This window comes from Myxocyprinus asiaticus, chromosome 35, assembly GCF_019703515.2.
Source record: "Myxocyprinus asiaticus isolate MX2 ecotype Aquarium Trade chromosome 35, UBuf_Myxa_2, whole genome shotgun sequence".
NCBI classification, from domain to species: Eukaryota; Metazoa; Chordata; class Actinopteri; order Cypriniformes; family Catostomidae; genus Myxocyprinus; species Myxocyprinus asiaticus.
The window spans coordinates 40,917,627-40,933,562 of NC_059378.1; the positions used below are offsets into that span (position 1 = coordinate 40,917,627).

General features: G+C 38.1%; 1 protein-coding gene across 1 annotated transcript in view; it reads right to left on the reverse strand.

Annotated features, from left to right (window-relative positions):
• The window catches only part of LOC127426524 (CLIP-associating protein 1-like), a 110,599-nt gene that overhangs the window by 64,844 nt on the left and 29,819 nt on the right, over positions 1-15,936 (reverse strand). Inside the window, exons 9-15 of the mRNA XM_051673390.1 lie at positions 10,206-10,334; positions 10,043-10,119; positions 9,234-9,326; positions 8,700-8,845; positions 3,778-3,913; positions 3,050-3,120; positions 2,903-2,962 (exon numbers count right to left, since the gene is read on the reverse strand). Coding sequence (XP_051529350.1) covers positions 2,903-2,962; positions 3,050-3,120; positions 3,778-3,913; positions 8,700-8,845; positions 9,234-9,326; positions 10,043-10,119; positions 10,206-10,334 — 712 coding nt within the window. The remainder of the gene's footprint in view (positions 1-2,902; positions 2,963-3,049; positions 3,121-3,777; positions 3,914-8,699; positions 8,846-9,233; positions 9,327-10,042; positions 10,120-10,205; positions 10,335-15,936) is intronic.

Here is a 15,936-nt window from a genome sequence, read left to right on the forward strand (position 1 = left end):
TGATCAAATAGTGATGGTGCTGTTTTTTACATCAGTAATGTCCTGACTATACTTTATGATCAGCTGAATGCCACTTTGGTGAATTAAAGTACCAATTTCCTTCCGAAACAGCAAAATCTGTACATTATTCCAAACTTTTGGCCGCTAGTGTATATATTTTTTTTGTCTTTTTTCCCCCATTTCACACTTCCATTTAAATCAAGCATTTATTTTGGCATTTCTGTGTGTTTTTTGATGGTAGTTTCTCACCTCCGGACATGGCCGGATCAAGACTCCTAAGTGCAAGGGGGGCCTGGGTAGCTCAGCGAGTATTGACACTGACTATCACCCCTGGAGTCGCAAGTTCAAATCCAGGGCGTGCTGAGTGAATCCAGTCAGGTCTCCTAAGCAACCAAATTGGCCTGGTTGCTAGGGAGGGTAGACTCACATGGGGTAACCTCCTCGTGGTCGCTATAATGTGGTTCTCGCTCTCGGTGGGGCACGTGGTGAGTTGTGCGTGGATGCCACGTAGAATAGCGTGAAGCCTCCACATGCGCTAGGTCTCCACGGTAACACGCTCAACAAGCCATGTGATAAGATGCGCAGACAGCTTCAGATGCAGAGACAACTGAGATTCGTCCTCCGCCACCCGGATTGAGGCAAGTCACTACGCCACCAATTGGGCATTCCAAATTGAAAAAAAAAAAAGACTCCTAAGTGCCCCTGGGCATGTATTTATGTAGTGCCCCCCAAACCCCCCCTTTACGCTGGATAGTTATTTTGAATAAAACTTGATAATTTCAAGATCATTCATGCCTGTGAATGTAAATCCGCTTCAGCTGTATCTATAAAAGCATTTATAAAATCCTCTTCCAGTAAGAATAAATGACAAACAAATCGAACATATACCATGTACCACCGCCACTGTTTTGGTAATGGTCCAGACCTCTGGATAATAATTTACGCCTAATTTATGATACTGAACAACTTTAATAACCATTAAATTAAAAACAGACCTTAGACAATTTTACAAATGTCGTCATGTGGAGCCCCTGGACGTGGTGCCCCCTGGGCTCGTGCCCAATTGGCCATATGGTTGATGATCATGATGCAGTGTTTTTAGTGTACGAGCGGCCGGATTCACACATTCATTTTGAAACATGCAGCACCTGCAGATTTATTTATTTGTTTTATTGAATGGCAGCCTTTTGCTTCACACAAGGATATATCAAAATTTTTATTTGATTAATTGTGCATTCAAAACATTATTTTCGTCCAAAATACAATTTTTCCATTCCGTGACATTCCGCGTTTTGTAGCTAATGCTATTTTTATGACAGGATTCTGTGATTCCATCAGTGTTTTCCGCATCGCATAAATCATTGGGCCTATGTGGTAAATGCAGTATAAGCAAACTCCAATTGTTCAGTTATTGAAAATGAATTCACATCTCGAGGTATTTGACACTTCTTTCGAGTCCTGACCATTACCATGTTTTGGTAATGTAACAAAATGTGTTAGTGACACAGTTGCTACAGTTTTATTATATTAAAATATTTTCCAGGACAATAAGGTATTTTTATTGTTTTCCATGACTTTTCCAATACTGGAAAACTGCATTGCAAAATTCCAGGTTTTCCAGGTTGTGTGGGAACCCTGGAGTGACCTCTGAGACTTTAAGTTGAATTTAGTAACTAAATACACTCAGAGTTTGCATTGCAAATAAGATATATTGGTCAATTTGATGAACACATTTTTGCTCTATTTTTATCTGTCATATTTGTTTTCATTTCCCCAATAATTAGCACATTTGATATTATCTTGATATAGCCAATACTACGGGTCTGGTGAAGCAGTGACGTTCTATTTCATAATTTGCAGAATTAGGAAATGCTACTTTAAAAAGTAATGTGTTATGTTATTGCATAATAACAAAAGTAATTAAGTCACATGATTACTTTGTACAGAAAGTTTGGAATCATCCAACAATGTTAAACATTTGTTTTATTTTTTATCGATAAACGCCTCTGAATTCCCAAAGAGGAAATATTACATTGATACACAAGTTTGTACTCCAAGTCAGAGCCAACTGAGAGAAAAAAATGGGCTTGGCCAGTAACTTATAATGGTTTTAGTCAAACTGTAAGAAAGAGTCGGAGCGGTGGCATTGTGGAAGAACAGGGTTCGAGTCTGGCCCCCATCATGTTACTATTCCAGTCCTGTCTCTCTCACTCCTTCATTTCCTGTTTCTATCTGACTCTGTCTATCAATAAAAACTGGCAAAATGTAAAAAAATGTATAGAATTTGAAAAATTGTAAGAATGGTAGTCTGACGCTCACATTAACGACTTCTAATGACTCTTACCTTAAAAAATATATGATCTGGAAAATCATTTTAGAATAAACATTTACCATCTGGGCTGGGCAGGGATCTTTGAGATAGCTGAAAGTTACAGTATGTCACATCAAACTCTTTTATTTCAAAAGGAAAAAATCCTGTTTTCGATTTAATGTGTGTTGTGTGTGTGTGTGTGTGTGCGTGCGTGCGTGCGTAAGTGTATGTGTTGTGTGTGTGCACATGTCCGAGGACTATGTGTGTGCAAACACACATCCACATATGTGCTCATCTAAAGGATCGGGATGCTCCTGAACACTTAATATTTCTGTATTTTGTAATTTAATTCATTAATTTTCAATGGCCGGTCATTTTTGACCAGGAACACAACAAGTGTCACAAAGTGAAATAAAACCAAAAACATTTCAAGAAAAATGGTCCATTTTTTTTTTTTTTTTTTTTTTTTTTGGTGTTTTCAGATACCATATGTGAACAAAGTCAATTACTTTTATTCTAATCCAAAAAAAAAGTTGTCAGGGTGCAAATAACCAGAACAAAACATAAGGGTTAAACAAGCAAGATTCTTACCTTTCTAAAGAATTCGTCTGCAACTCTTGAAGCAACAAATCTAAAAACTCAAAACAGCGGCTGCAAGACACAGAACATATTACTGATAAAATGATAATCGCTGAGATCGGAGAGGATCGTGTTAATTCAGATGTGTGTTTTCCTCACCGTCTGACGGCCACAGATTTAGACGTGCAGTTGCTGGTCATGATTGGGATCAGTCGTGAGTAGTGTGTGTGCTTTAATAGAGACAAACGCAAAACACAATGCTGTGACCACACTAATATACTGTACACATAATATCAAGACACACTTTATAGTTGGCAAATTACACGGACAAGCACTTATTTGTTCCAAATCATGATTTTAGGTTTAATGTATATTGGAGTCCAAGAGTCCACTAGTGAAAGTGCTGCTGTTTTATTTATCTACTTTCATAAATTTTTCCCATTTACAAACTATTTTTCAGCATAATTATTTGAGTGAAACGTTGATTTGAAAAATATAGAATTTTTTAAAAAGCTTACAGCTTCTCAATTAAAATGAGGTCATCAAAATGATTATACAACAATTACAAAATGCAGTTTAAAATGAAGTATAGCATGAAGCTCTGAAAAAGCTTTTTAATAAGTCATAGAACGACTTCTGTTGGGGTAAAACTGGTGGTGGTGGTGGGGGGGGGGTTTAAACATCAGGAATAGAGAACTATGTCTGTCAAACCCACAATTCCAATAAGCTTTCCATGACTGTCCAAAAGACAGAGATGTAAATAACGTTCAAATCAATGGTATTGATCATGCTTGCCATTCCAAATTCAACACAATGCTTGTCTACAAATCACACAGTACAATGTACATCACAAATGGGTAATATGAGGTGTGTGTGTTTGAACATACTCGTATAATAAGACGGATCGCTGCTACTCCAGATGTGGCCATCACTTTCGTGCTGTTTGGTACTAGGTTTAGTAATGTTGGCATGATATTCTCGGCTCCATGATCAAACTTATTCCCCAACACAGATGACAGATGCCTGGAAGAGACACGTCAGATATTAAAAACAGAACGCTCTGTTGCAAAACCAAGTGAGCTTCCTCCATAGACAGCATTTTAAAGTATCAATGGTAAATTAAGGCACGTATCCTTCACAGAGAAACCAATCCCAGAATGCATTGCGACAAACTCCATCCAAAATGGCGGACAAAGCGAGATAAATGTTAATTATAGGGTGGTAAATCGATTACAATTTTTAATCGAATTAATTACATAATATGCCAATTCTTTAACTGAATTAATAAACTCTATGGAAGTGGGGCGCTATATTACGAATAAAGTTTACGCTTAAAACGTTAAAGTCTCCGTATATAGAAGTCAGGCATATGAGGTATCATTTGAAAGCTTAGAATCTGAACTTTTCTGCATTTATGTTACATAAAATAACAAAATAAGGCTTCAAAACATTTGCATTTAAAATTAGCGCCCCCTAGAGGTAATGGGGTAGAAATATTTATATTTTAAAAAATACAAGTCCTTCATATAGCACTTAAATGGACAAGTCATATATCAATTGAAAGCTCTCATTCTCAGGAATGTGACTGTGCAATTAACAAAATTAAAAATGATTACTGTAAGTCATCAAATACAAACATCTCTTTTATGCTCTGATAACTGCTGCTGTAAACCCCAATTAGCTAAAAACTTTATATCTGCTTTTACCTTAGGGAATTTTCTAAAACAATGAGCCAATTTTTTGCTTGTCTGTGAGCTTGCTTGGCTAAATAATCCAATGTTATATCTTAGATGTCCAGAACAAAATATACCATCCAGACCTAAAATGTTATATATCATCGCAAAGGGAAGGATCTGTGTGAATGGTGAGCTTTTAAATTTGAGTGTGAAAAATTGCGGGCGGCAGCCCAAAATCCACCAGAGTTTAAGGGGTTAAGCACACAGATCAATATGTGCTGAAAAGGCCCTAAAATTCAAAATATAATAATAACAAAAAATTATAAATATAATATTGTGTCGTGTTTATATTGGCTGCATCGCAATTGACTATTTTTCAGCGTCTCTAGCCATAAATGCTGGGTTATTAATTGTACTAATTTTGTATACACTGGAATTAATCGCACTAAATTAATGCGTTAAATTAACAGCCTTAGTTAATTATAAATGGATAAAAATATAAAATACGTTCAATATCAAAAAGCATCAATAAAACGACTGTTCATTCTAACTCTGATAAAAACTGACTATCACCTAATATTTGTGTGTGCTATGCATTGTTTTGGCCTCATTAACTTATTAACATATTAACGGCAAACTTTATTGTAATCAATTGTGAGTCGAGTCTCCTGTGTTATTTGTGTGACGTGCAAAGTTACTGCTTATAGATACAGTAGTGTTTCAAATCAGTCACAAATGAGGTTCCTTCTTAGTTATAATGCCGCCTTAGAAACAACAGACAGCAAGGCAGCTTGCTATGTTTTGAAACAGTGCCCAACAGTATAATGAAGATAGTGTGTGTGTCTGTGTGTTTTCATGCACACTAAGTGCTTCACATTCTCTGCTCGATCATGATGTGACGCACATATTAAAGTCTGAAAGCCGAGTTGGAATCCATCCAATATTTGAAATAAAACCACTTAAAGTAATTGATCTTTTCATTAAACTACAGTCCGTCAACAGCACCACTCTACAGTCTGTATGTAATGCACCTGTATATTCCTGTGAATACTGTGGAATGGTAGAACCAAGATTCAGCTATACCATTTGAACAGCAATACAATATTTCCTCACGTATCAGAATATACACAAGTTTCAGCATTTTCGCGCACTTGTAACATAGTGAAATTGTAGAACGTAAAGTCTCGTTAAAACATTCTTCACACTCTCACTAGTTTATTTCATTTGTCTACTAACAATGTCCAACAGTGTATGTTCATGCATCACAGGAGATTTATGTCATTCAAGTCATGAAAATTCCCAACAGTGTCATTTCAGCATATCTCAAATTCTGTATTGTGTTTAATAGAATTCTGTGCTGGAAATGACGCTGAAGGAAATTATATTTTTAACATTTAAAAAAAAAAAAAGTCAGAGTCCTTTTTCTTTTGAAGGCTAATTTCATAGAGAATATTTTATGTATCCTAAATAAACACAATTAAATAATATTTTCACACTTGTTGAGTAATTTGGCAAAATTACAGCTTGATTGGAAATGACGGGCAGTAAAAAGTGATATTCTTTGTTATGTCTCATACTGCATGCTCTTTTGTCCACTTGGTTAACAAGTACACTAACTGGGGGTCTGGGTGGCTCAGCGAGTATTGACGCTGACTACCACCCCTGGAGTCGCGAGTTCGAATCCAGGGCGTGCTGAGTGACTCCAGCCAGGTCTCCTAAGCAACCAAATTGGCCCGGTTGCTAGGGAGGGTACAGTCACATGGGGTAACCTCCTCGTGGTTATGATTAGTGGTTCTCGCTCTCAATGGGGCATGTGGTAAGTTGTGTGTGGATCGCGGTGAGTAGCATGAGCCTCCACATGCTGTGAGTCTCCACGGTGTCATGCACAACGAGTCACGTGATAAGATGCGCAGATTGACGGTCTCAGAAGCGGAGGCAACTGAGAGTTGTCCTCCGCCACCCGGATTGAGATGAGTAACCGCGCCACCACGAGGACCTACTAAGTAGTGGGAATTGGGCATTCCAAATTGGGAGAAAAGGGGATAAAAAAAATAAATAAATAAAAATAAAAACAAATACACTAACTTTTGAAAACCCTAATAAATTGACTTTACTTAGTTGATTAAGTAATCTCATAATCATCCCCTTAACTGAATTGAGTAATGGCGTCTCTAGGACTTGTGTAATTAAGTTCACTTAATTTGGTGATCATTTAGAATGAACTTAACTATTTAAAGGTGCATTCAGTAATTTTCTTCACTCATTAAAAGTTTAACTCCTAAATACATAGATTGTAATTTTGCAATATATGTAGGAAATTATGAGCACTCACTTTAAAATGAAGACTCCAGTCATATCAGTAACCTTATAAAAGCTGTTTTATTCTACATGGGGCAGGGACGCCCCCCTGGGGGCTGCCATTTTTGAATCACTTGACCAACCGAATACTACTCACTTAATCTCAGTAACCGTCCTGTTATTGGACACTTTCACTCATTGATTAAAGTAATCATGGCCCTAATGGTGACATCACACAACAAAACAACATAAATAATACTACAAAAGAGCTAAAATCTCTATGAATTCTTAAAGGGATAGTTCACCCAAAAATGAAAATTCTCTCATTATTTACTCACCCTCATGCCATCCCAAATGTGTATGACTTTCTTTCTTCTGCAGAACACAAATGAAGATTTTTAGAAGAATATTTCAGCTCTGCAGGTCAGTACAATGCAAGTGAATGGGTGACAAAATGTTGACGCTCCAAAAAGCAAATCTTTGGTTAAATCTTTATCTTCAGAAGTGATATGATAGGTGTGAGTAAGAAACAGATCAATACTTAAGTCCATTTTTGCTACAATTTCTTCTCCCTGCCCAGTAGGGGGCATACGCATGAAGAATGTGAATCACCAAAAACACATGAAGAAGAAAGTGAAAGTTAATGTGGAGATCGACTGAGCAGGGAGGAGAATGTATAGCAAAAATTGATTAAAATATTGATCTGTTTCTCAACCACACCTATCAGATCGCTTCTGAAGACATTTATTTAACCACTGGAGTCATATGGATTACTTTTATGTGATTTAAAGGAAAAAAATATTGGCACCCATTCACCTGCATTGCATGGACCTACAGAGCTGATATATTCTTCATTTGTGTTCAGCGGAAGAAAGAAAGTCATACACATCTGGGATGGCATAAGGGTTAGTAAATGATGAAATAATTTTCATTTTTGGGTGAACTATCCCTTTAAAAACAACTAAATGCCCCCATATGACCAAAGAAACATAATTAAATCATTCTAGTGCAAAGCATTATGGGTATTCACCCATATTGGCACCCATTCACCTGCATTGCATGGACCTACAGAGCTGATATATTCTTCATTTGTGTTCAGCGGAAGAAAGAAAGTCATACACATCTGGGATGGCATAAGGGTTAGTAAATGATGAAAGAATTTTCATTTTTGGGTGAACTATCCCTTTAAAAACAACTAAATGCCCCCATATGACCAAAGAAACATAATTAAATCATTCTAGTGCAAAGCATTATGGGTATTCACCATAGCCTCAATTTTGTATACAATAGTTAGAGTAATTAACACTTAAAATCTATTGATTTTTAAGAACAATACGTTTAAGGAACATACATATTTGAGTTATTAGCCCAAAACTTGACATTTCAAGACATGTTTAACTTGATTTTTCCAGTAATGACAACATTGGGGTTTACTGTGAAATAATTTCCCCACAATAAATATTGCAATGGTTTCTGTTTACACTCCTTGTTCAGATGCTCATAATTTTAAAAATGTAATAATTAGCATTTTTATTATTTATTTTCATAGTTTAATATTGAAAGACTGGGTCTGAGACAAGGCTAAAACTGTCAAATCGATACATAAAAGACATTTGAAAAGTACCAAAAATAAATGATGAAGGCCTGGTAAAATGTTTCCAATTTATATTTAATGTGACCTTCATATAAAAAAAAATAAATAAAAACAAATTTGAAATATTTATGTTTGAATACATATTAACCCCTGGGACATGAAAGTGACTAAAGTTGAAGCAACCACCAAAAAACCACCTCCGTTATGTCTTAATAAATACACAGACACACCGTTCACTCACCCCAGTGTGATACAGGCCTCTCGCACAACCTGCGAGCGCAGATCTTTGGCCGACAATTTGAAAGGCCCCTCGAGTTGCCGCAAATGCTGTGAGAAGCCGTCGTAGTCTGCCGCGCCCGCCAACAGCAGAGAGCGCACTTTCTTTAACTAAAAACAAACCAATCAATGAACTACTGCACAAGGGTCAACGGTCATGTCTTGTGTCACCCTTTCAGGTTTACTTTGCAATAATGACCGGCTGACTGTACATTATCTCACTGCTACTTACCAAATAAATAATTCAACAGACATAAAATATTGATTTGAGCTGAAATGATTATATATTACGTTAGAAGATGGAGATTACGGAGTGATACGAGAGACATGAAACTAGCACAGCTATGTAGAAAAAAATCTCTTGAGTGAGATAACAGTCAATTATTCAGTTAAGCACTCAATATACAAAAACATGCCCCGATTGACCAATCAAAATCAAATATTTCAGAGTGCCATGTAATAAGCAGTTGTATTCCATAACAATTGTGATGTAACTCACTGCTGCCACTCTCTGCTCCCAGTCGTGTTTGTCACTGGAGAGAATTTCTCCGATTTTATTCATGGACTCCTCGAGCTCTCGACCGGAGTAGATCTGTGAGGGAGGGAGACAACAGTGTCATCAAAATGCATTGTGGGTTCAATGGAAACCTGAACGTATCAGAAACTGGCAGCTCTCCAGATATCTAATGGAACAGCCATCGAATATAAATCCTTTCAGACCAGTACAGAACGTCCCGATTGACGCTCCAAACAACACATACGTAGATGGTGATAGTATCCGAGAGTATTGATGTTTCCTGGGCATTGCCCTAACTGACTGTTTCCTGGGCATTGCCCATTTTTGTTGATGGCATCATGAGTTTATGTTCTTATGATTTAAGACAAAAGTCAGGCAAAATACCTGATCAGCTCAATGTAAATAAGGACGTTTCGTCACCTCCCTTTTGGGTATCCTTGAGCAGACATTGTGTAAAAGTTACCAGGATTACAGTGTTTACTGGCGTTATGTCTTCATGACAACAAATTTGTAATGTTGGATATAACTTTACACAGAAAAGTTTAGTAATGAACTTGATCAAATTAAACTATGTTAACACGTCTAACGTCTTGTGGCTATACTTTTGAAACAGTGAGTATTTTTAAAGATTTTTGAACTGGCCACATTTACTGCTGTCTTGCTGGAACTGCGATACTTGCCTTGTTCCAGTTCAAAAGGTACTGCTGTTACAGAAATGACCTGCCTGTGACTTTTTACCTTTGTTTAAAATGAAGGAAGTTTGGTGTAATCCCAGGTAAAGTGCAACTCACCTGTACGGCAGGCACATCTTCAAAGGCACGAATGAAGTCTTCTTCATCAAGGGCACCAGCACTTGCACTTTCTTTACCTGCTCACAGAAAAATCAACAAGAAACTCTAGCAGGTTTTGCCACATCTCGTACACACATTCACACATCACTGACACGTTCTTCACCTGAACTCTTCGTGCTGGAGGCGGAGCTCGGCAGCCGCATGGATCCCGTTCGCCGCACCGTCGATGCTCCTTTAGAAGACGACGAGGAACGGCCTCCTTCCACAGAATCATCATCGTCGATGTTCTTATCTGAGAAACAAGAGGAAATGTATTTGTCTTTTCTGTGTGCACCACAGCTGAAGTGGTCTATCAATCTCCACTTTCACATTCTACTTCTTTGCTTTTTGTTTTTGTTGGGCAGGGACAAGAATTTATATTAAAAAAGAGTCATATCATATCATATCAATCATATCGCTTCTGAAGATATAGATTTAACCACTGGAGTTGTATGGAATACTTTTCTATGTGCTTTTTGGAGCTTCAAATTTCTGGTCACCATTCACTTGCATTGTATGGACCTACAGAGCTGAGATATTCTTCTAAAAATCTTCATTTGAGTTCAGAGAAGAAAGTAAGTCATAAACATCTGAGTAAATGATGAGAGAATTTTCATTGTTGGGTGAATTTTTTCTTTAAGCGCTGTCGTTTTCTGTTGCATATTCAGAACGAAACATCGCTATCCGCTACCCCCATTGATTATTAGCCTGACTCGGTGGACAGAGCAGCGCGAGCAAAAAGCAGGTGCGTAGCGCAGATCATTATAAACAGCACTTTGAAAACAACTGAGAAGCAACAAAAGTCACAAAACACATTTAAATTCGGCACTGAATTTTCTGTTGCGAACCCCTATAGAAATCTCAATGTTTCGGTGAGTTTCATCACACTCGTAGAAAAAAACCATACAGTTAGTAAACGGGATAAATAGTGCAGAGCAAAGAGGGTTGCAAATATCAGAAATATCCACAGATAGACAGTCACTAATGTTAATAAATAAAAAGAATACAACAGGCATGTTGTTTTACTCACAGACTAAAAGCTAAATGAATGCACAGATATAGGCTAAATTAGAGTACTTTTTAATCCACAAATTCACTATTTCCTATGAATTTACAATAGTAACACTATCTGTACTAACTATAATACAGTATATTCACATGAGATATTTTCATATTATTAATATAGTTCTATTAAATATACTGTTTTATATTTGTAGAGTGAGGAAATATAAATCATTTTCGTTACAATTATGGCTACATTTTTATATTTTGTATTGATAGTTCTTAAATGTATTTAGGAAACTGTTTTTCATCACAAAAATGCCATACTTTGTTTTATACAAATCATCTTACACTGATGAGCCAAAATATTATGACCACCTGCCTAATATGCTGTTGGTCTTCCGCATGCCATCAAAACAGCACCGACCCGCTGAGGCATGGACTCTACAAGACCCCTGAAGGTGTCCTGTGGTTTCTGGCACCAAGACATTTGCAGCAGATCCTTCAAGTCCTGTAAGTTGTGAGGTGGAGCCGCCGTGGATCGGACTTGTTGGTCCAGCACATCCCATAGTTGCTCAATCGGATTAATATCTGGGGAATTTGGAGGCCAGGGCAACACCTTGAACTCTTCATCATGTTCCTTAAACATTCCCAAACAATGTGTGCAGTGTGGCAGGGCGCATTATCCTGCTGAAAGAGGCCACTGCCATCAGGGAATATCGTTGCCATGAAGGGGTGTACATGGCCTGCAACGATGTTTAGGTAGGTGACACGTGTCAAATTGGCGTCCACATGAATGGGTTTCCCAGCAGAACATTGCCTAGAGCATCACACTCCCTCCACCAGCTTGTCATCTTTCCACAGTGCATCCTGGTGCCATCACTTCCCTAGGTAAACGGCACATACGTACACGGCCGTCCACGTGATGTAAAAGAAAACGGGACTCATCGGACCAGGCGACCTTCTTCCACTGCTCCAAGGTCAAGTTTTGAAGCTCACATGCCCATTGTAGGCACTTTCGACGGTGGACAGGGGTCAACATGGGCACTCTGACCGGTCTGCAACTACGCAGCCCCATACACAGCAGGGTGTGATGCACTATGTGTTGTGACACATTCCTCCCGTAACCATCGTTAAAATTTTCTGTGACTTGTTCAACAGCAGACCTTCTGTCAGTTCGGACCAGACGGGATAGCCTTTGTTGTCCTCATGCATTGATTAGCCTTGGGAGCCCAACACCCTGTCGCCGGTTTGTGGTTTGTCCCTCCTCGGACCACTCTCAGTAGGTACTCACCACTACTGAACGGGAGCACCCCACAAGACTTGCCATTTCAGAGATGCTCTGACCCAGTCGTCTGGCCATAATAAATTGGCCTTGTCAAAGTCGCTCAGGTCTTTACTCCTGCCCATTTCTCTTGCACGCTGAATTCGAGAACTGATTATTCGCTTACCATCTAATCTACCCAGACCTTGACATCTGGCCTTGTTGGGAGATGATCAATGTTATTCGATTCACGTGTGAGTGGTCATAATGTTTTGGCTCATCAGTGTACATCTAACCATGGTTGTAAAGACATGTGCTTTGTTTTACCCTTGGCTACCATGGTCTTATTAGAAATACCAGTGTTAAAACTATGAATTATGGTAACCGTTTTTCCATAAAGCAAGTACAAAACAGAATTAAGGGCTTTAAAGTCTGGCGCTGGTGAATTATGGACAAAGTGAGTTTTCCTTCTGTGTAAAGTCTGTTCTCTCTTAATGCTCTTCTATTGTAGTAAAATATAACTGTTTGCCTTCAGAAAGTCTGATGAAAGAGTCCCAACTCGTTCTCACTGTCAGAATAATTTAGCAGTATAAATTAGGTTATAACTTTTTAGCTTTTACAGATGTTACTGTGGTTAAAACCAGTAAATTTACATCTATATCTGAATGTACATTTCAGTGGGACAAAATATGCAATATTATTGGTGATTAAGCTTAATTTTGTGATACAATAAAAACAGTTTCTGTCTTTCATTTATTAATTTTATAGCCCTCAACCCCCGACCCCCACCGGTACTACCAAATCAGGTGCTCATCTGTAGAACTTGGTTGCATCGGTGCCACCGCTATCAAACACTACATCTACATGAGACCGGAATAAACACAGAATTTCATGAAGACAGTCTATCTGCGGTGCTGTACATGCATGATGCTTCAAAAGGACACGGTTTTCTCTTCAGGCGCTCAGGAAGCCCCACACAAACGTATAATTCCCCCCATGAGAGAGAACCGCCACCAAAATCTGCCAGACCAGCGATCAATTGTCATGAATTATTTATGCACACACACACACACACACACACACACACACACACACACTCACACATACAATTCATCATGCATTAATGTCAACACCTCTTTCCCACAATTCTTCACTGTGGACACCCTTCACACATACACTAGAATACTACTGAAACCATTAAGAAAATAAAGAAACATACACTTCTAGCTATGTAGTTAATGACCAAAGCATAACATTCCATAAACCTGTTTGTTTTCTTACATAAAGCTAATTATAATGACTACAGATTAACTCAAAATTTCTGACAGAGTGAAGCTGGTACAATACGAGCTACATCCGAATACAGTTTTTTTTTTAATATTATTATTGAAAACTATATATTAATCATATTTAATTTAGTTTAAGAGTCCCTGATTTATATCCCGGACAAGCCCCCAATGTTCCCCCAATTTAGTATGTTCTGAGACATGATAAATGATAAATCTTATATACTTAAAAAAATTGTCAAAAACACATTTTTAACAAATAATCAATGTGTGTGAAAATGTTTATTAATAATTAAGCACTTTATTTGCGATAGATTTTAAAAACACTTGGGAAAAAAATGTTTTTATGAATCATTTCCCCAACTGAACAACACCCTCAAATGTCTCCAAAGAGACTGTTTTCTGTTGTTGACTGAGCTAATGATATTTTCTATCTCCGTCCCCTAAGCTAACCCTCATATAAATCTTTATGCACTTTTACATTTTCATCAACACATTAGTATGTTTATTTAGCCGCTTTTTGTTTTCTTTCCTAATGGGGATATTTGGTCCTCTTTATAGTATATTATAGTAAATGTAATTATTTGTGCATTGCATTTGCCATCATTAAATTGTATTACATCAGCATTATATCAGCCACCCTGCTCTCTAGATACTGGTGTCCTAACCTACCCCTAAAACAAAAGATTTACACATTTTTAGAATGAATCATTTAAGTTCATAACTGGAACAAATGCATCATCAAATGAATAATTTTTTCACCTGAGAACCCATGAATGCCCCCAAAAAGAAGTTTTTGTCAGATGTAGCTCACTCCTGGGACATTTTTTTCCTCAAACCAAGTAAAACCAACACACATACTCACACGGTTCACTGCATGCAGCATTTAATCAAAGCAATCAGATTTCACACACACAGCACAGAAAGACAGAGAGAGAAAGACTGATGAGAGCGACCCGCAATCATTCACGAAACCCCAGCATCTCACTCATGTCAACACAGAAAGCTAATCCATTTGAAGCTGGATATCAAGCACACTGATATCCGTCTGCAACCACAGTCCACTTCAGACGAGCATGTCTGAAGTGACCCCTAGTGACCTACAGATGCTGGTTTCGCTAGTTATCTCCCGTCTGTCTCTGAATCGCTCTGTTCATGCAGTGTAAATTGAGTCTCTTACAAGCGCAGATTCTTCGGCACACCAGCTTCCTCAACATGTCGTCACGGTTTCCCACGCTGCCTCATTCTGATGCGGCCTCCAGTGGCGTCGCGACCCCTCCCTGCCTCCACACGTGTGTGTGTGTGTGTGTGTGTGTGTGTGTGTGTGTAAATTAGAACATGTTGGGTTGATCTATTGCTGACTAAACCCCGCCCTTCTCACTTCAGTGGGAGAAGGAGAGCAGGTGGGAGGAGCCAAACACACAGGCTGTATTCAAAATGGAATACTGCTCACTGCATGCATTCTATTCTATACAAATAGTGTGTGAAACAACATGCAGTATGCAGCAATAATCCTTTCAAGCAGTAGTATGCTACATTGTTGTCACATGAACAAATTCCTGCCTGATTTTTATTCAGCGAGTGGAGTCGATTCAATTCCAATTAATTCAGTTATAATGTCCATTTTGCTTTCATGTGAAACCAATTTGACCATTTGAAATACCAATTTCAATACCACGACAAAAAAATAATTAATGAGTAAACATTGTTTCAAGTTCCAAAGTAATTATTCAAGACAAGTATATAGTCAGAGAAAAGAAAAAAGAAACTAATTACAAGCTTGTGACGAGGAGGAGGGCGTGGCCGGGCTGTGAGGATGAGTTACCCAATCAGCGGGAGAGAGATAAAGGACGAGCCAAGGATGCCAGAGAGAGAGAGAGAGATGCACGTGGCCGCTGTGTGTGTGCGCGTGTCTGTGTGTTTTATGTTATGTTTAAGTTCTTTTGACTGCTCAGCCGGTTCCCGCCTCCTCCTTGCCCATCTTTGAACTGCATTACATTGGTGCCGAAACCCAGGAAAAGTCATTTTTTTCACCATTAAAAAAGTATTACTCCTAAAGAAATGTACTGACATTTTGAAACATATGTTTAAAATCATGACCACTCACATGAGATGAAGACTTTTATCATATCAGCAACCTTATAAAAGCTGTTTTATTCTACATGGGGCAGGGTCATTTTAGAATCACATGACAAGCTGAATAGTACTCACTTAATCTCAGTAACCGTCTTGTTATTGGTCACTTTCACTCTTGGATTAAATGAGTCGTGGCTGATTGTGAATAGTGAATTTCTACAATGGCA